The sequence below is a fragment of the Limulus polyphemus genome, unplaced genomic scaffold (assembly GCF_000517525.1).
Source record: "Limulus polyphemus unplaced genomic scaffold, Limulus_polyphemus-2.1.2 Scaffold205, whole genome shotgun sequence".
Taxonomy (NCBI): Eukaryota; Metazoa; Arthropoda; class Merostomata; order Xiphosura; family Limulidae; genus Limulus; species Limulus polyphemus.
The window spans coordinates 118,028-140,419 of NW_013665815.1; the positions used below are offsets into that span (position 1 = coordinate 118,028).

The 22,392-nt window shown below is 33.3% G+C and overlaps 1 protein-coding gene across 1 annotated transcript in view; it reads right to left on the bottom strand.

Annotated features, from left to right (window-relative positions):
- The window catches only part of LOC111085020, a 48,477-nt gene extending 26,757 nt beyond the window's left edge, over window positions 1–21,720 (bottom strand). Inside the window, exon 1 of the mRNA XM_022381970.1 lies at window positions 21,058–21,720. Within this exon, the coding sequence (XP_022237678.1) occupies window positions 21,058–21,450 (393 nt within the window). The 5' untranslated portion in view covers window positions 21,451–21,720. The remainder of the gene's footprint in view (window positions 1–21,057) is intronic.
- Between the last annotated feature and the right edge of the window lie 672 nt (window positions 21,721–22,392).

Here is a 22,392-nt window from a genome sequence, read left to right on the forward strand (position 1 = left end):
AAAACAAACAAACAATCCTATCGGCTATCGATATCAACAGCAGTGTTAACTACAACAAAACATTACACTATCATATTGGCTACCGATATCAACAGCAGTATTAACTACAACAAAACATTACACTATCCTATCGGTTACCGATATCAACAGCAGTGTTAACTACAACAAAACATTACAAGATCCTATCGGTTACCGATATCAACAGCAGTGTTAACTACAACAAAACATTACACTATCTATCGGCTACTGATATCAACAGCAGTGTTAACTACAACAAAACATTACACTATATTATCGGCTACTGATATCAACAGCAGTATTAACTACAACAAAACATTACAAGATCCTATCATCACAATTTAACCATCCTTGATGATGACAAAACCTTGTCGAAACGTTGTACATTTGCTGTTATGTTAAACTTATATTAAAGTTTTTCTTCATTACCCATTCAAGCCGTCTCCAACCATTACCATACACATTTATTTCTGTAAAGTTATCATTTATGTGTGACTAGTTTAATTTGTAATATTAAATCGAATATTTAATGTTGATGAGTAATTAATATATTTTCATTCTATTATATTTTAGTAGTCTAAAAATTAATGAATTTTCAAGGGGTTACCTGAAAATAATTTGATAATGATAAAAATAATGTTAATACTTTTGTAAATGAATATTTTTATTAGAGTCGAACATGATTTGTCATGAGGCTGGTTAGAAGTAAACCAATTAGTTGAAACTAATACCGCATAAAGGCTACCATCAAACTGTTAAATAAAAAAATATATATAGTAAGTAAATCAAGAAATACATCAATAAAAGTAAAACCACATTTTAGAAATATACCCTATAATAACAATACCTACTTATAATACGGACTATAAAACATGTATGTCAGTCTTACTTCAAATATAACTTACCTTCATACTGCCATGCCCATTAGTAACTAATGATAGATGTGTAGATAGTATATGTATATAAGATAATTTCTCAAAGACAAATTCATTTCAAATTGATATCAAATACAAGACTTATGATTTGAAAGTTATTTGAAATTTTTTTTATATTATTGTTACTGTAATGGGATGCATATAATCTCCTACTTAACTTTTCCTTATAGCTAAATTTGCATCACCAGATATTTCTGGTTAAGTATATTACAGGAGCAAAATAGATTTATATATGCCTTTTTAACGTCAACACCAAACTGTTCTTCTTTATTGACGGTCTAGCATGCCCAGGTGGTTAGGACGTTCGACTCGCAGTCTGCGGCTTGCGTGTTCGAATCCCCGTCACATCAAACATGCTCTCCCTTTTATCCGTGGGGGCGTTAAAAGGTGACGATCAATCCCACTATTCGTTAGTAAAAGAGTAGCCCAAGAGCTGGCGGTGGGTGGTAACGCATTCCCTCTAGTCTTTCACTGCTAAATTAGGGACGACTACCGCAGATAGCCCTCGTGTAGCTTTGCGCGAAATTCAAAACAAACATTTATTCATTTTTGCCGCCAGTTTGGATATTAGAAGTCCAGTACTGATTTTGACCTGGGATGCGTTTTAAAAAGACTTGATGAAAGTATTACGTCATAAACATTAAATGACGATCAGCAAAGACGCACTCATATTAACATATTATAAAATACGACATCAGAACTATATAGTAATGAAATAGTCGACTTTTGAAAATTTATTTAGTTAGCTATGACACCTCTACGAGTAATTTCTTTTTTAAGTATGCTGTTTTAGTTCTGCAATTTTGAAACACAAAAAATAGAATAAAGAAAATAACCTCTAGCAACAAAACCAAGTTGTGTGGTAGCGTCTGCTTCACCTCGTTTTTGGGCAAAAATATTTTTTATAAATTCATATTACATTATCTTCTAGAGAAAACAATAAAAAATTGTGTTATGGAGGCTTTTTACAACTATCTGTAGTCACTTCATAAGTCACTATAGTGTCTTAACTGCCTGCGTTTCCATGATGACAGCATACATTCGTATGTATAGTATCTTAGTGGGTTTTGTACAATAATAGTTGGTAACAGATTTTAACTTTCGCTGTAAATACATTTGTTTTTTTATGGTAGAATAAAGATTGATATCACAATTTTGTGTAAAAACAATTTTATGTTAAATTAATTGCATTACTGTGAGTCTTTTACACATTGACGCGGGGTATCCTAAGCGATAACTTTGTCTACTCGAACGACCTCGAGTTAAAAACAAGAGCACCTAACATCGTTTTAGTATTTGTGTAATATTCACGCTAACTTTCATTAGCATAATCAGAATATCTTTTGTAATATTAGAGTAAGTAAAGGTTCCATCTTAATTAGAAAACATGAGATATAAGGATAAGATTTTTCGCATAAGGTTAATGGCCCGGAATGTGCTTTTATGTTTCTTTAGCATTCGTACTTGTAATCTTTAGACAGTATGGAAAATTTTTATTCCGAGCGAAATCACGTTCATCAGCTCTATTAAGATGCTCTTAGTAAGAAAAACAATTAACAATTTTGTAAAACCTGATTTGATTGTAAGTTAATAAGATAAAGGTAGTTAATGAGACATAGTTCATGTGAGTGCTTAGCATTCAGAAGACGTAGGTTACTTTTCTTTGTTCTGATTGGCAATTAAACATGCTTAGTTATTAGATAGTTAAAATTCAGATTTGAGCATTTATATTGTAGAAAAAAGCAACTACACTTCAGGTGTCATACTTCAACTGATGTGTATGATCACTATTTATTAATGTTAATCCACATATAAATTAATTATACTGCAAGTTTAATACCTCAGCTGATGTATATGATCACTATTTATTAATAGTTATCCTACATATAGATTAATTACACTGCAGGTGTCATACTTCAACTAATGTGTGTGTGTGATCACTATTTATTAATGTTAATCCACATATAAATTAATTATACTGCAAGTTTAATACCTCAGCTGATGTATATGATCACTATTTATTAATGTTATCCTACATATAGATTAATTACACTGCAGGTGTCATACTTCAACTAATGTGTGTGGTCACCACTTATTAACGTTAACCTACGTATACAACAAAATATCGTTTACAATTAACTTGTTTTGTGGTTTTCATTCTGTATTATCTCTCTTGACTTGAATGTAGAAGCCCAATTATACTCACAAACTATTACTCAATAGTGTATTAAGAAAAGTAGGAGTCTTCGTCTCGGAAGATTCTAGAATTGTTAAAATAGCTCTTAGGTTGGTTATCAATTTAAGCAAAAGCTTCCGATTTTAAAGAAATTTCTATTGTGATATTAAACGATGTCCAATCAAACGTTTCTAACATTATAAGCAATGCACTTCACAAATACAACACCAATACACAGTGATATTACCCTTCGTTGGGTTTAGGTTTCATATTATTATAAGTACGAATTTTATATGTTGTTAAGTACGTTGCCTCATATATATCTCGGTGGTCTCTATTTATAGCATTAATATTAAAGATGGATTATTTACATTATTAAGATCGTGTAAGTATTTTTACAAAGAAAGTTGTACAGACGTTCCAGCGATGCTTCAATTTTCTGACGACGAAGAGATATTACGACATTTTGCTGGTGAAATCTCACATTACTATACGCAGCACAGTACAGAAATGCCGACTGTACGTTATACTATAAGATTTCTGTCACTGTTATAAGAAGTGCAGGCACGGTTTGTAAGGAAGCAAATACGTGGCTGATGTAATTTGTCATTTTGAAGGCTAGGGCTACTCATATGCTTTATCTATCAACTACTGAGAGTCTTAGATTTCCTTCAAGCACATTTGAAATGCCATTAATATTACCTACTGATCAAGCCACCTACTTAGAACAAAACTAAAAATCGACCTAGTAGTGGTCAAATACACACATATACCTTCAATGAAAGTGGAATATGAATGTCTCAGAAACTTTAAGCTTATATAACTTAAAACTAAAGTGTTTTGTCTCTTTGTGTATAGAGTGTTTATAAGCCTTAGCAATTCAAATAACTTCATTATTTACTTTAGAATTTTAACATTTTTCAAAAAGTAAAACTTCCGAGCAGCCCTGAGAAATAACAAAAGTATTTATATTCCCAAGTCACAGTAGTCGTGGTACCACAATGGAACGTTGCGGCACAGTTAATTGTTTTGATAACTTGTATTTGCGGCAAAGTTACTAAGGCTATCTGACGCCATCCACAATTTTGAACTGGTGGCCAGAGGAAAGGCAGTCAGTGAGTAGCACCCAACATCCACGTTAATGGATTGAGTGTCGCTCTTATAAAGGATTCACAGCTTAAAGGGAAGAAAATCATACTGATTGTGGTATACTAATTCGAATCCGGCTCGCCAGCTCCGAAATTCAGAGTTCTACCAAAAGGTCACTCCACGTCTCAAAGTAAACTGATAACATTACAACACTCCAACTGTTCCAAAAATAAAATGAACGTGATTGTGACTCAGTTATTCAAATGAATCCACCAATTTAGTAAAAATGTATACTTTGAAAGGTATGTTGCGATCTACGAGAAACATTTACATTACACTACTGAACGTACTTCTTTAGTACCACAGATTACGTACAAGTACAAATGACTTAATAATTAAGTGCAATGCCCATAGAGTTCAAAATGTTTCCACTACATTAAGATCACTTAAATGTTAAATTTTAGAAAAAACATCTCAATGAACTTATATTTTACTTAAGCATAAAGAGAAAACAGAAATAGGAGCAATATATTTCAAAATGTTGGTTATCCCTAATGATGTAGTAGCAATTGCCTCTAATCAAGACATGAAAACAGCAGAGTATAGTAAACTGGATTACTTTACCATTAGCCACGAAATAAGTGGAAGTTCTTTGGGTTTCCTATACTGGCCGTTTTTACGTTAAGATCAATTCGAAAGACTGGTAAAATTCCTTTTAAAGAAAACTCTTCAGTCTTGTCAAAGTTGGCATAAAGCCAATTGCGCTGTTCTTCATGGATGCCCCTGGTTTAAACCTGGGTCTCCAAAGCATCCAACAACACCATGGCTGAATCAATATCCGGAAAGAAAATGAATTCTCATATTGAAAGCTGTCAGTTTCATGTGGAAACGTGGTGTAGAGAAGAATGTGATGGAATATTACGCCTGTAAGCTTACAATAAGCACATTATTTTACGCCTGTAAGCTTACAATAAGCACATTATTTTTGGAAAATGATGTGTTTTTTCTACTTTAAAATATATATCCGTTTGCCAAAAGAATATATTTTTTCTTACCAAAATCCACAAACTTGAGTTAGTAAACAAAGCAGTAGTCTAAATGTGATTCATAATCCACAAACTTGAGTTAGTAAACAAAGCAGTAGTCTAAATGTGATTCAAAATCCACAAACTTGAGTTAGTAAACAAAGCAGTAGTCTAAATGTGATTCAAAATCCACAAACTTGAGTTAGTAAACAAAGTAGTAGTCTAAATGTGATTTGACTTAACATCGTATATAGTCACATAGACTCTTCTCATTAGAAATGAACTACAAGAAGTTGATATACGGTCCCTTGGGATATGAATAATTGTTACCGCTCTTCCACACGAAATCCAGTTCTTTGGATTTTATAGAAGGCTATGCAAAGTCACTCTTGGGACCTAGTATCTATTACATGAAGCTTCTGGAATCGAGAGGCTTTTTTGTTTAATGGAAATATGCGAAAAAGCTTAAATCATTACATTTTATATGTTACTGATATCCAAGAAAAGATGTGTTAATCCAAGATATATGAATGTGGAAAACGGCAGCTTTAATAACTTTGAACTCAGGAGTAACAAAATGATTAGCATGAAAATCACACGAGAAAAAGAATACAAACTGAGAGTTAATCTAGTTACTCTAAACACAAGGTATTCCTGATGATTTATATTCGAATGAATAGCAATCGTAAGTGGAAAATTCGTTGTTAGCAGAAAGAGTCATTTTGGTAAAAAATCTAGCTTTTTATCTGCGATACAAGTAGTGTTGCTTTACAGAACTTTAGGCAAATTAGCCTTCATATAAGTTGGTGTCTTTTTATCTGCAATACAAGTAGTGTTGCTTTACAGAACTTTAGGCAAATTAGCCTTCATATAAGTTGGTGTCTTTTATATGTTGGCACAAAATGAAATAACGCTCAGATCAAATCAATCGATCAAAACTAAGCAGATAAATGTTTCGAGTAGATACAAAGCTTTGAATATTCTTAGAACATATATTTTAGAAGTGACGCAAAGAGAGCGTTTTTCTGAGTTAGTTATGTTAGAATTTGGGAAATTAGTATTAATTTATATCTCAAGTATAGTTATAAAAAACTTTGTAAAGTTATTCTACCATATCCTTCAATCAGAAGTTCCCCCAGTGCGGACTTAAAACGCTAGAAACCGGGTTTCGATACCCGTTGTGAGCAAAGCACGACTAGCCCATTGTGTAGATTTGTGCTTAACTACAAACAAACCAATCAGAAGTTCTGATAACTATGTGAACATTCCTTTCATGTGTGATTTTTTTATAGTATGAATTAGTTAGTTTTCTAAGTTACATTAAAACTATTGTTGAAATGTGTAAATATGCAATGCAATGCACTAAGAATTAATGTGAACATAATACTGCAGAGCACCTTGTACCTCGTAAATTTCAACTGTATAGTAAATACATAAAACCACTTTTACATCATGGTAAATTGAACCGCTAACCAAGTTCTGTTGACAATGCTTACCGATCGTTCTCAGAACGGCTGATGACGATGTAAGCAAACAGTGGACAAGCACCGCGCCAAGCCTATATATTATAGTGTAAATAAAGTTACAAGAACTGTGCCTTAAAGAAAACAAAACTAAAAACCACAAAGACAGAGAGCCATACATGTATGTTAATCCAAGCTTATTATTTGGCCTTGTAGTGACGTCAAGACTAGGCAATATAACATACCGCCGAAACTTCCTGTATTAAAGCTGCATGGATATATTGAACTTTAAGGGGGATTTTTTGTATATCCTACCCATTCTTTAGCATTCTTGGAGGCCAAAGCAGCTAAAAACATTAGGAAATCAATAGGATGCTATGTTCTAAAACTGGGAAGGGGAAGTGCTTCGGTGATAATATATGTCTTATAAAGGCTTAAATCGCAGTCTTTATTTATCTTAGAAGACTTGACATCACTGATAGCCTAGACTTTAGAAGTTTTAAGTGCACTCTGTAGACATAATGGGAAGTTTCACTTGAAATACAGAAATATTAGCTCGAGTATTTATTTTTAAAAAAAAATGTTAGAAAAAGTCTTCAATCTAATCGTCAGATGAATATATATATATATGTATACAGAAATGGTTTTGTTTGTTTGTTTATTTAAAGTTAAGCACGAAGCTGCCCACCACGGGTATCGAAACCCAGTTTCTAGCGTTGTAAGTCCGCAGACATACCTCTGTGCCACTACTGGGCACAGAAATAGGAACGAAACGTAGGGTTCTATTTTTGCTAGGCACAGTTTACAACACTGTTTTGAAATGTATTTATTGTGCGCCGTAGTTTTAAATTAGCATTCTTTTAAACAGAAACGTTTTACGGGATTAATATTTTTTTTTCTCTTTCAACTTGTACACGCCAAACTTATAATTCAGATGTCCCCTTTTTGCTTTATATGTATAAATATATCGTACCTCCTCATACATGTGTTTTTATATTTGAGTATTTTCTTTCCTACATGGTCCGGCATGACCTGGTTATTAGGACGCTTGACTCGCAATCTGTGGGTCACGGGTTCGAATCCCCTGTCTCACGAAATATGCTCGCCCTTTCAGCCGTGGGGCTGTTATAACGTGACGATCAGTCACACTATTCGTTGATAAAAGAGTAGCCCAAGAGTCGGCGACGGGTGGTGATGACTAGCTGCCTTCCCTCTAGTCTCTCACTGATAAATTTAGGACGGCTATCGCAGATAGCCCTCGTGTAGCTTTGCGCGACTTTCCTATATTAAATTCAGCTTCACGATAATATTAGCACAATAATGCTAAGTGCTAAATACTGAATGCTTATTATTATTTTTTATAACGACTCTCAGACAAACGTCTTACATAATTCAGCTGTTTGTAATCACCAAAGTTACTCACTTTGCTCAAAGAGTCAAGACTGACTTTTTTGCGGGCCTTCTTTCAACTAATTGATGTACAAGTCAGTAGTCCAAACATAATGTTTGTAGCCTTTTCTCAAAAGTCAATATACTGAATCAAACTTGTACTTTTCAGAGTTTTAGTGTTGAAATGATTTTAAGAAACATTTATACAATTTTAGTATGAATATTATTTGTACATCCATACATATTTTAAGAGAGACAATGTACCTTCTATTTTATTTTATGTTTATAAGTTTTTAGTAAAATACAAATATTGAAATATTATATGTATTACAAATTCTATTTCAATTACCCTTATACTTAGAAACGTTTCACATTTTCCCTCAATCAATAATAAATAAATCGAGATAGATTTCAGAATAACTTTTTTTTTTCAGTCAATTCGGATACTTTTCTCGATGGAAAAGAGCTATATAAATCACGAAGGATTTTAAAATCCCAATATTGTAAACTGTTATAAGAAACCGATATTTCATCAATTTATGTTTCTTTATCAGTTTATTCCCTAGTATTTACTATTTCTTGTATTGTCGTCTGGTTTTTAAATACATACAGTTCCAAGCTAACAGAATCTTTCGGCTATAAAATCAGAATAATCTTTGAAACATCGAAATTTGAGGAAAAAAAAATTTCCTCATTGTTGATGAAGAAAATTTTTCAAATATTGAGCTCCAGCTGTGATGAGCAGAATAACTACATTCTTGTTTTAGTTTATTTGTTAGAATAGTGCTCCCAATCACTAAAATGACTTGCACGATGAATAAGATTTTTCTTAATAAATCTACTTCTAATCTAAAATATTTTTGGTAGAGTCAACCCTTTTGCAGAGAATACTCATTATATAATAAAGGTCTGAATTAAAGAACTAAAAGCCACCTGAATTATTCAACGACTCAACTTTTTTTTTTTCAAAATCACATTGAGATATTCCTGAGTCTACTTTCGTCAGTCATATGACATATGAATTCTTCAAGTCATTATTCCCTCTTTTTCGTCATTTAATCCCAATTTCTTTGAAATTATTATTGAAAAATCTTATAATCTTCAAAACTTCAATTTGTTTTATGTTTAATTTATGACCCAGCAACTTACCTAATATTCCTAATGCTTGTTTTTATCTCATACACAGAAATACAGTTTAATTTTTGACATCCCCACATTTATATCTTTAATTGTATACTAAAAAAAAGTCCTGGAAACGAGTAGTCGTCATGTCTAATGCCTTTCTCTGCCGGAATATGATCATTATCAAACCTATTATTTATCAAATAGTTGGATATGTCTTAATAAAGTATTTTTCATATTAATAAAACTGTCTTTAAATCTAAAGTTCTAAGATTTCCCATAAAAACTCCTCTTTCTACGAAATAAACGTTTTTTTTATTACTACTTCCCCCAATATTCTTTAGTCTTGAATTAATTGTGTGATCTCAACTGTCTCTCTCGTCTAGTTTGATGACATACGTAGCTGTATTTATACAAACCGTAAAACATTTTAGATAACCCTATTATTTGTTCTTTTTAAAGTGGAGTGGTATAATTCGGGTATATTGCCAATAACTGACTTCTAGCTGTGGCTGAATAATACTTAATTATGTAAGTAAAGGAATAAAACATGCGTGTTAATCTGAAACTATAAGCCATTTATATGTAAAATTAAGATAACACTTCTGCATCTGTAATTATCAGTATTTTAAGACGTCAGTTTGGAATTTAAAGCTTACCTTTTCCTTCCTTATGATTCAGTTTTATGATTCGTATATTTTTTTTTGTGAACTTAACTCTCCGATAATAGCTTGCTAGTCTGATATCATTTACAAACACAATTTTAATACTCTTCCTTTAAAAGTGTTCTTAAAACTCAAACCCAAAGCCTATCAACTCCTGAGAATTTTTCCTTCCTAAATTCTTTGACTTTTCTGACTTCTTGTCCAGTAGATGACTTTTCAAAAAACATAATTAATTACATTTTTCCTTGATCTTGCATCATACAATACCCCAGACTGCACATCAGGACTAATTTCGTTTCAATCTACTCTCGAAGTTTGCCTTTGTTATTTATTAAATTAGCATGAAACCTTTTTTTAGTTTTTTATTAATTTACCCGGTAAAATATTTCTTACCACAGAGCGTTATTTTATTCATAACAGCAGGTTGCTAAAAAAGTTCACTTCTAACTCATAAGGCTTATCTATCCATAGTCAACGGATTTTCGAGTGCCCATGTCTACTCATTCTTTTGTTATGTGGTTAGGGCTCTTGATTCGCAATCTAAGGGTCGCGGGCTCGAATCCCCGTCCCACCAAACATACTCACCCTTTCAGTCGTGAGAGCGTTATAATGTGACGGTCAATCCCACTATTCGTTGGTGAAAAAATAACCCAAGAGTTGGCAGTGGGTGCCTTCCCTCCACTCTTTCACTGCTAAATTAGGGACGGCTAGCGCAGATAGCCCTCGTGTAGCTTTGCGCGAAATTAAAAAAAAAACAACAACAAGCAAACATTCCTTTATGCTGGGATTTCATTTTTTTTTCACAGACCAATCGCATCAAGTCTTATTTTCCATTACCAATTTGTAATATAATTTTTTGAGAACTTTGCATGTTCTACTTTCCCATGTAATATAATATCCAACAGCATTTGTATGTCATTTGAGTAATCACCAATCAAAATAACTTACGTAATTAATATATATAGTCTTTTTAACATTTTTTATTGCCACTTGCTTCATTCGGCAGAAAAAAAACAGCATATAATTCATATTTGTATCTTACATCTCACTATAACCCATCCACTATGTTACATCTCACTATAACCCATCCACTATGTTACATCTCACCATAACACATCCGCTATGTTACATCTCACCATAACACATCCGCTATGTTACAACTCACCATAACACATCCGCTATGTTACAACTCACCATAACACATCCGCTGTGTTACATCTCACCATAACACATCCGCTATGTTACATCTCACCATAACACATCCGCTGTGTTACATCTCACCATAACACATCCGCTATGTTACATCTCACCATAACACATCCGCTATCTATATATGCTAAGATACGTTATTAACACGTAAAAGTTGGTCTGAATTAGTTGATATTAAAAATATGTTTGAACAATTAACAAACACCGTAAACACTTGATATCGAGTTAAATGAGTTAAAAAATAAGTCCAACAATAATATTTGTAGCATTTGATAAGTGTATTTCGTCTATTAAATTCGTAAGTTTGGGCAAACACTTAATTATCAAAACAAAAACGTTCAAACTGTTAGCAAACACATTTTATTTTCTGTTTTATGATATGATAAGAATAAAATAGGTTATAAAATATAGTTAGCAATTATAAAAATGTGGATGATCACGCTTTAAGCCTCTTCTCTGTGTTTTGTAGCGTTATACGGGATATTATTTTTAAAAAGTTTATGTTAATTTCAATTATAGTTTTTGTTTGTTTTTTAGCGCAAAGCTACACAATGGACTATTTGCACTTTGTTTACCGTGAACAATCGAACCCGGGATTTTAGCGTTTTAAGTCCATAAACTTACCATTGACCCATCGACCAACTAATTTAATGTTACGCTAACCATTATTACCTATATTAAGCAGTTGAATTTACTAAAATGTAGTTTTTTAGAAACTTAAGTGTGATTCTATAAAGCTCGGCACATGTAAAGAGAGGAAAATAAATCAAAATAACACCACTAGGAGCGCTGATATCAAATTCACAAACAAGTAGGCTCTTACTATTCCCTTTCTTTTCTTATTTAGTAAATGAAAAATAATGAGCAAAAAAATGTGTTGCTCCAATACATATCAATGAAATATAACCGATATACAAATATATATTCTATGTCTGCGGACTTACAACACTGGAAACCGAGTTTCGATACCCGCGGTGGGCAAAGCACATATGGCCCATTGTATAACTTTGTGCTTAATTACAAACAAACAAATATATATATATTTATATTTACAATTTTCAAGTTAACAAGCACACTACATATCTTATTTTGTTATAAAATGAACGAAAGTGCTAAATCTAGCTGGAAGACTGAACAGCCTCAAGCACTCTTGCTCAAGCTAGTTAATTAAGTAAGACTAATATTACTATATACACCTATTTGTATGTTCTCTTCTACCTCCTAATTTGATCTGTCACTTTTTGATGTGTTATTATCTTGTTAGTTAGTCTTATAATTTCTAATTTTAATCAAAGATTATACGTAATCATTCTTGGATGATGATGATGTAAGAGAGATTCAGGAGAAGAATAGATCTATTTGAGCTATTATACGAGTTAATATCTTCATTTCCGTAGCCAAGGAACCCAATTTATTTGTATGACTATTTTCGTCTGTCTCATTTTTTATGAGGATGCTAAAAAATGCGTAGTATGGAAATATGTACTTGTTGCTTCCCAAAAACCTAATTTTGTATTTATAAATTTATAAAGTCACAAGTCAAGAAAGCCACTGAAAAAAGAATATTCCTATGGTGATTTATGTTTTGCATTTTTTTTTAATTTGGCGCAAAACTACACGAGGGCTATCTGCGCCAGCCGTCCCTAATTTAGCAGTGTAAGACTAGAGGGAAGGCAGCTAGTCATCATCACCCACCGCCAACTCTTGGGCTACTCTTTTACCAATGAATAGTTGGATTGACCGTCACATTATAACGCTCCCACGACTGAAAAGGCAAGCATGTTTGGTTTGACGGGGATTCGAACCTGCGACCTTCAGATTGCGAGTCGAGCGCCCTAACCACCTGGTCATGCCCGGACTACGTTTTGTAAAGATAAAAAACTTGTTTATATTTAATTCACGATTAAAACCACCTTGAGCTTCAGTCTTGTCTTCTGCTCCTTGTAAAGTATATTTCCATTTTATTCCAAGAAAAATTATTTGGGGTAAAATATACGTTTAAATCGACCGAGAAACAAAAATTAAATTCGACACTTTCTTTGTGAAGTTTAAAAAAAACATCAGTTTGTATAGTTACTCCGAGCTACAAACATATGCCTTTCGAATATAACTAGAAAACACAGCCTAAGCCTCTATTATATAAACATCGACTTCCACAACCCGTCTTTATTTACGTTTGGAGCGCGTTTACTCTGAAATCGATCTATAGTGCTTATTAAATGCTCCAAACCAAATTAGTTTGGAATATAGCCTTACGCTATAGAAACATTTCACATCTATTTACTGTTAGGCGAGCCGCCACTGATTGAATTATTGATGGGGTTCATAATTTTTGTTTTCAAAATAATGATATTGCGTGAACACCATAATTTCCAAGATTTCGTTTGGAAAGAAACACGTGTAATTATTGCTTCTTTTCTATCAGTTTATTTAATAAATACAAATACACACATAAATACACACATATTGTTTTACAATATTCACACAAAACTACACTAAAGCCTAATCAGCACATATTTTGTTTGTTTCTTCCGAATATTCACACAAAGCTACACAAGGTCTACCTGCTCGTTACTACATGATTAGGTGTATATCCAAAGCATCTATTAAAATTATGATAAATCACGCTACTAAATACGGAATCAGCTAATAGTAAATTCGCTTCTTTTTGTGCAGGCATTTTGTTATCATGTTTAACTTCAATGTAGGAAGTGGAACCTTTCACTGCTCAGTGACTTTTTTTCAAACCGAAAAGTCATTATTTCCTAGATCCTTACATTTCCATGTTTAACGTTCTACTGACAACCCTACTTGAACATTGATGGGTGTCGTTCGTGAAAGTTTCATCAAAAGATGTACGAGTAGCACCGAAACGACTTCCTAACGCAGTCCTCGTGCTGAAACGTTAGGATGGCAATGAGTATAGTGGCTGACGTATTTGCTACAAGCTGTCGTGCGATAAAACTTTTCCTGAACACAGAAATGCCCAACACATACTTCTTTTTAAGGAACATGACATTCGCTTAAAGGAAATGTTCACATGAACTCAAAAACACAACGACGAAAATTCTTTTTACTTCCATTTTTTTGTTATTGTTTTACAATATTCACACAAAGCTACACTAAAGCCTAATCAGCGCATATTTTGTTTGTTTCTTCCGAATATTCACACAAAGCTACACAAGATCTACCTGCTCGTTACTATCCCGGAGAGAAGGCAAAAAGTTTCCATCGCTAACTCTTAGGTTACGTTAATCAAAAAGTGAGATTTGTGTGTCATTCTTAATACGTACCCTCAGCGCTCGGAACGCGAACACGGAACCATCGAATTCAAGTCCAGCACGCTAACTGTTGGGCCACGCCCGGCCTCAGCAAATAACCGTCACTCATTTTGATATAATACATTAGAGGGAAGGGAGTTGGTCAACAGTACCCACCGCCAGTTCTTGGGCTAACTATTGTTTCATCAAATAGTGGCTTTTGACCGTCACACTTCTAACGCACTTTTAGTTCCAACGTGCAGAGAGCATTTTTGCGTCAACGGAACGGGAACCACGAATTCACAGTCCAGGCACGCTAACCTCTTAAGTTACGAACACACCCCTTCCTTTTACCAGGTTTTATAACATACTGATTAAAATGTACCGTTTGAACTTTTGTTGTGTAAGTGAATTAGTAAACAATAAGATACGTCACCCATGTAGAGGGACGTTGAGATCGTGCAAATTACTTAATATAATGTTCACATTCAAACTAAAGGCAAAATCTTTACTTTTTCAAGATGAAAATTTCATGACCATGTTGACAATTTTCTTTGGTTTTAAGACTATTTCATCAACGTATAAATTAAATGACACAAAACTAGCTTTAAAACGTACTCCAACTTATGCTTTGTGTCAGGGTGGTTGAGAATTTGTGTTTCTCGGTTGATAACACATATATTTTCACTGCACATGCACTAAATCTGTTTCGCAAAGCTTGATTTGATCTGCTAATTAGTTTCGGATTAAATTATCATCATTAACTGATTATAGACACACGCTGTGACTAATGACGTCTCGTTATAACAACGTCTTCCGTGTAACCTGACCAACCACGTATGTAAGGAAAATCCTTGAATAAGAAGTCGAGAAAAGCAAAATAGAACGTAAATCGGATTATACATATATTACACAGTATTAATTAAGGTCGATTTCAAACTTAAACTCTTCCATCTACAACGGTCTACCAACTTTACTATTCTGAAATGGAAAAATAATCTCGTAATCTTCCCTTTCTCAACCAACAGGAAATTTTTCTCCTCTCACATTTCAACTTTCACCCATAATCCCATAATACACTCAAAACTATTGTTGATTTTGCCATTGTTTACTGCAGAAATTTAAATATGGAGTGTCTTGGTTATAATTTTTAACTCGTCTCAGTTCAGAAGCTAGTTACAACTTAAAAGTGTGATGAAAGAAATTAAATTATTTTCATTTTGTAAAACCACAACAATTAGTTACCTTCCATCGTATACACTAATTGATCAAGGTAGAATAAAAATTATTGTTGTTCTTATTATTCCAAGCCAATACCAGTTGTGTATCAGAAGTAAGGTAAATACATCATCAACACATTTGGCATTCTATAGAAACTGCGCAGACATTTCTGTTTGTTTGTTGTTGTTGTTTTTGATATTAACAAATCGAAGACATTCAAACTACACAAGTGTATTTAAATATTATCAGCATATGAAATACTTGGGTTTTTAACTATTTACAGTGTAGAAAGGCCCAGCATGGCCAGGTGGTTAGGGCGCTCGACTCGCAATCTGAGGGTCGCGGGTTCGAATCCCCGTACCACCAAACATGCTTGCCCTTTCAGCCGTGGGGGCGTTATAATGTGACGGTCAATCACACTATTCGTTGGTAAAAGAGTAGACCAAGAGTTGGCGGTGGGTGGTGTTGACTAGCTGCCTTCCCTCTAGTCTTACACTGCTAAATTAGGGACGGCTAGCGCAGATAGCCCTCGTGTAGCTTTGCGCGAAATTAAAAAACAAAAAAACAAAACAAACAAACATTGTAGAACTAAATAAATGCAGTTAATAATAATGTCATTATTATATCATTGATCACTTCAATAATTTGTTTGTATTTTTAAGATAGTTATAAACAATTGCGTAAATTAGTAGATTAAATTATTTTTGAAGTGTATTTTTGTTTTATAAACTATTATTTGATAAGTTCATCTCATCCAACAAATATTCAAATTACATTTATTTCTCAGTCTAAAAATATCCAATAAATAAACACATAGATTAACCTACTTTGAGATTAATTAAGTTTAAAAACGGCTTAAAGGGGTAATGAAGAATACTTTATTACAATTTTAACACTAACACAAGTGCAACGTTTAGACAAGATTCTGCCATTCTCGGCTACAAAACCTTTTCGACTTTTTTTACACTTGTTACTGTGTTAAAATAAACACCGATTTCTCAGCTTCTACTATAACCTCCTGCAGGACCCTCATATAAATAACTGGAAGAAATGCAAGGATTATAACAGCTTTCAGGATCTAATGTTAGGTTAAACATTAAGCTTAGACCTGATTAAACGAATTAATCTACTAGAAATATCTTTCTTAGCATTCTAAAAACTCAAACCTTGGATTCAACATACAAATTCTATTGATTTTTTTTTACCTCGAATAAGTCCATCTTGAAAAGGATATGTTAATGTACATAGTAATATGTTAATTAAGTTCAGATCTTGTATAGAAAATAAAAAATTATTTACGTTGACATTGTGTAAAAATGTAAAAAGTCGGACCCCGATTTTTGCAACAATTTCATCAAATTTTGTACAAAATGAATACATTTTATTTGAGATACTTAATAACGCTGATATCACTTTATTTATAAGGGTTTAAGAAAACAAGCACGTTTTTTATATAAAAAAAAATAACCTCTAATAACTTGAACCGTTCCTTTAGGCTTGTCTCATACATGTTTCAAGAGAATGGAGCCATTGTATATGTGATAGAGGATTTCTTATCGTCAGTCCAATCTTTTACTGCAAGCAGCTTGGACGTACTTCAGTTTCTCTAACACAGAAACCATATGTTTGCAGTGGTTTAGGCTAGAATAAAAGCTCGTTTCGCAATGTCGTTTTAAAGCAGTAACCTGCTGGACACGGATTTCCAGCATCAAGAGTGTACAATAATAGCTCAAGCTTGGTTTATAACAGCATTTTCCATTGTTCCTGGTTTTTTTTGTTTTTTTTGTAGAAACGCTAAGTGGATCTACAGTTTAAAAAAACCATCAGATTGGGCGAGCGAAGAATAACGTGATCAAATATTATCTTTCTTCTTGTGATGCCTCATCATATATATTATCCGTTTCTTATTAGCGTTCGTGTCTTTTGCATGCTTTCTTTGTTCTGAGTATGTATAATAATGGTGTTGACTAAAAACCATGTATACTTGATTAATTCTTTAAAACCATTAACCTCAATAGAACGACAACTCAATCCGGGGCTATAAACCTGTATTTGTGATTTACTCTCCTACGTAAGCGATATGTTAAATATTACTCCAAGACATTTAAAAAAGGTACTTTACCTATTCTAGCAAAGCATGTGGGAATAAAACCCACATAATACATTTGTTATTGTAATGAACAGATAAGCGGAAAAGTATGTGATACAGTGGCTTTGTACCCTTGATACATTTGTTAATAACTTAAACAAAACATGTTTATTACACTCCAAGCATTGAATACATAAAACTGCATACACATATACAACGTACTTGAAACATTGATTAAATATAAGGTCTGTAATTTAGTATAAAAATTGATTAAATAAACAAAATCCAGATGATGAAGCATTAAGTAAATAAACAAAATCCAGATGATGAAGATGAAGCATTAAATAAATAAACAAAATCCAGATGATGATGATGAAGCATTAAGTAAATAAACAAAATACAGATGATGATGATGAAGCATTAAGTAAATAAACAAAATACAGATGATGAAGATAAAGCATTAAGTAAATAAACAAAATCCAGATGATGAAGATGAAGCATTAAGTAAATAAACAAAATCCAGATGATGATGATGAAGCATTAAGTAAATAAACAAAATACAGATGATGAAGATGAAGCATTAAGTAAATAAACAAAATCCAGATGATGAAGATGAAGCATTAAGTAAATAAACAAAATCCAGATGATGAAGATGAAGCATTAAGTAAATAAACGAAATCCAGATGATGAAGATGAAGCATTAAGTAAATAAATGAAATCCAGATGATGAAGATGAAGCATTAAGTAAATAAACGAAATCCAAATGATGTTTGTGAAGCATTATTTAAATTCACAATGTCTATATGATATAGTTGGGACATTACTTAAATAAAAAACAACAACATATAATTTAGTAGATTATAAGTCAATCAGACTTGCAGTGATTTGTTTCGGTGTATTTATGGTCTCGAAAGTGAAAGAAATTTCGTAGTCTATAATGCCTTATACGTTTATTAAAATATCGGAAAAATGAGACTTAATTCCAGATCTGTTATGAGCCAGTCGTTAATCAACATCCTATGACGTAAGTACAGGTTGTAGGAGAAATTTGATTAAACTGTGAATAAAAAGTAAAATAAACAATATTTAATACAATATTTATTAACATTTGATAAGAATATCGAAGCTATCCATCATTATTTATATCGAACTATAGCACCTGGAAAGATGGCGTGTGTACTATTATTTATTTAGCACGGTAGTAGAGATCGTGATGAAACAAAATGGCGACCATAAAAAGCGCCCATTTAAAACCTTTAAAATGTCTGAATATTAACAATGTCTATTACATGTAAAACTATATAGTAACCCTGATAAAGCCGCAAACGCGAAACGTTGGTTAAAATAAAAAGTTATTTTATAATTATCTAAACCATAAAAATCATCTTTTTTCTAACCTGATATTTTTCAGTGTTTAAACATTTTTCTCCGATTCCTTGATTGTATAGTCAGCGTTCGAAGTCCAGCAGTACGATAATTTTTTTATAAAACGTAGTTTTTTATGTCTTTTTTAATGTCTCTTTTTTCTAGAAATCTTTAAGAAAATAATTTGGTAATTATATATTCACTGTGAATGTTTAAAGAAAATATCTACATTTTATGTTTATACGTGCAACTTTCACTAACAAAGTTGTTAATATCGTTTGTCTCTTCACATCAGGTGTAAAAGGTCTACATATCAACATGATTGTGCGTAAAAGGTCTGCATATCAACATGATTATTTTTGAAAAGGCTACATATCAACATTATTGTGTACAAAAGGTCTACATATCAACATGATTGTGTACAAAAGGTCTACATATCAACATGATTGTGTACAAAAGGTCTACATATCAACATGATTGTGTACAAAAGGTCTACATATCAACATGATTGTGTATAAAAGGTCTACATATCAACATGATTGTGTATAAAAGGTCTACATATCAACATGATTGTGCAACGATTCATCAGTGAACCCCTTAATCGTTTTCTTTTTCTTTTTTACGTGAGATGTTTACGGTAAGTGAAGATGCATTATTGATTTTCGTTAAAATCCATTCAGCCGTTCATATCTCATGTCTTCTCTTCTGTTTCGAACAAATTATGATTTTTTTTCAAAAGAAATGAAAACACAAGTTAACGATGAGTTCATCTGCGCCATTTCCGAAATAAAAGTAAATATTTTATTATATACAACCCAAAAAAGCGTCTTTTGTAGAGCGTTCTCACGACCCTTTAGGGTATAATTGCTCTAATGAAGTGACCATATGCTATATGTCTTCAACATAAACGTCAACAGATGTTTTTTTGTTGTTTTTTTTACTGCGGTTTCTTTTTAAAAATATCTTTTCTATGAATTAAGAACTCAGATCGAGTGAGATTCGAATCCACGTTTCTCTATGCCAAATAGATTCTTTGACCAACAACACAGGCCTGCGAAGGTTTTATTGTCTTGATATGTTTACATGTTCTACAGTAATTCCTGTACGCTGAGTCTGAAAATGATACATTTTTCTCCATTACGTACAGATTTTCCACAAAACGTCATAACGCAATACATAAAAGAAAGACATAACACGTAGTTTTGAGACTAAAAGACGTATATTTCACAAAAAAATCAGGATGAATGAGGAAGCATATTCGTTTGACATCAATATTCTTCTCTTTTCTTCGGTTTATTTTTACTTTTGTTAACAATAAAAAATTTTCATTGTGGTAAACGAAATAATAATTTGATCTAAGTAAGGGTTTTTTTTTTTCTTCCTGATTTATAAAAGTAATTCCTCACGTGTGATAGAAGAAAAAATGAATATTATTTTCGAAATCTGCTTAGTTAAATTATGGAAAATCCGTTATTAAAACCAAAACAACTTTTTTGAAGTTAAAATACACAGGCCTGTGTTATTGAAAAAAATGCATAATACGATGAGCAACTTAACCTAACTTTACCGTTTCTTTTTTTTTGGTTCAAATTATAATTATACTAAACCCAGCACTTCTGCGAAACGGTAGGAATGGATTCTATATTTCCAAAAGCCAACTTACATACAGTTTAAGAATCCGACCACTTTATTTTCTAATGTAAACACACGCAACACAATGACTAGGTAGTAAAAGAAGTATAACACACATCTTGAAACTTAAGGATAACCATAAACCCTATCTGAACTATTGCATTTTAATTTGTCAAGTCAAATTCAACATAAATATATTTATCAGTGCCTCTTTATAATAGATCGATAGGCTTATGTTGTTGTTGTTGTTTTCGCGCTCAATTTACATGCGTATATTGGTAAGGTATGCAATTCTGGTTAGTATTGCCGTGTGTCAAAAATCAAGGGTAACTGTTTGTCTCAATACAAACTTTCAACCAAATCTATAATGAATGAGAGGAAACCTGCACTATTACTCACCTTCGCTGTTTGGTCAAGGTAGCCTGACGTCATGCCCATGAGAGGAACGCCAGTATATCCTGCTATAAGTGCCGGGAAGAAGGACATGGGCCGGTCGACGAAGCTGAGGATTAAGGCGGGGCTGTTTCTCTCTACTGCCTCGCACAAAACACTAACGGTGGTTTGAGTGTTGTTCGGCAGAGTAACCCAGCGGGCCAGAAGTGTCACGTTCTTAGCATCTAGTTTGGTATCGGCCTCTCCTATGGCCCGCCGGAGAACACGGCTGAGCTGTGGAGCCGATGCCGGGGGAAAAGCAGCAAGAAGGGGTAGGACCAGCCCCGTAGCGCGGAAGGCTACGACCAGAAGTACCAGAACATACCAGTAGACCATACTCTTCCCTGGAATGGACAGCATTTATTGGCCGATAGCGGCACCGAAACTCTGCCCGTAGCAGCCCAAGGCACGCTAAACAGGCAAGGGGGACAAAGTGTGCCATCCGGCGAGACCTAGCAACCGTTGCTTGGGGACGGCATCCCAAAGCAGCAATTTGTCAGATAGCACTAGAATGACCCTTGTGTTAAAAAGGAGAATTTTCCTTCATACGACTCGGATCTCACACTCGCAAAAAATGCTGTTATTCACAAACGCATGGTGAACCTTCTGTGGCACATAGAGAGCCCACGCTTTGCTATGTCAGGCTGCTGTCTTATCTGCGCATGTCTTAACGGCCTCCTAGTTGTAATCGATTTGATCGTTGATGTTCACCGAGAAGCTCGCCGAAAGGACTCCTCTAACGTGCCAAGTCGTTAGCCCTTATCATTTATAGTATTAACAACGTTTTAATCAGACCGGAAAAGAGGCGAATACTTATTAGATATTCCGGAAGTTTCTTTGAACCAATCAAAACTTGATTTTTTTTTCTACTTTTTAAAATACTTATGCACATTATATCATGCTGGAAAGACTTAAGCCAAGCTTTATGAATGAAAAGTGATAAGATTTAACCAAACCGAATAACGTAAAAATATTCATACCAAAGCTACTTAAACCTAACTCTGTAAAGACATATATCTGACTATTTGATAACAGTCATTGGTTTTCTCTGGTAAAGCAAACGGAAAAAACATTGTAATACTCTTCAAAACACAAGTATTATTCTGTTTCTTTTTTGGTAGAAATGAATTTAAATAGCTCCTACAACAGCGAAGTCAAAGTATTTGATTAATAAAGACGGCCAGGATAATAAATAAATTCACAAAGGGAGAAAAAAAAGCCCGTATTTCTTTTATTTCAGTTTTTTGAAATATGTTTCAAGAATCCAGCAGGAGATAACCATATGCTCACTGAACGTGTCAT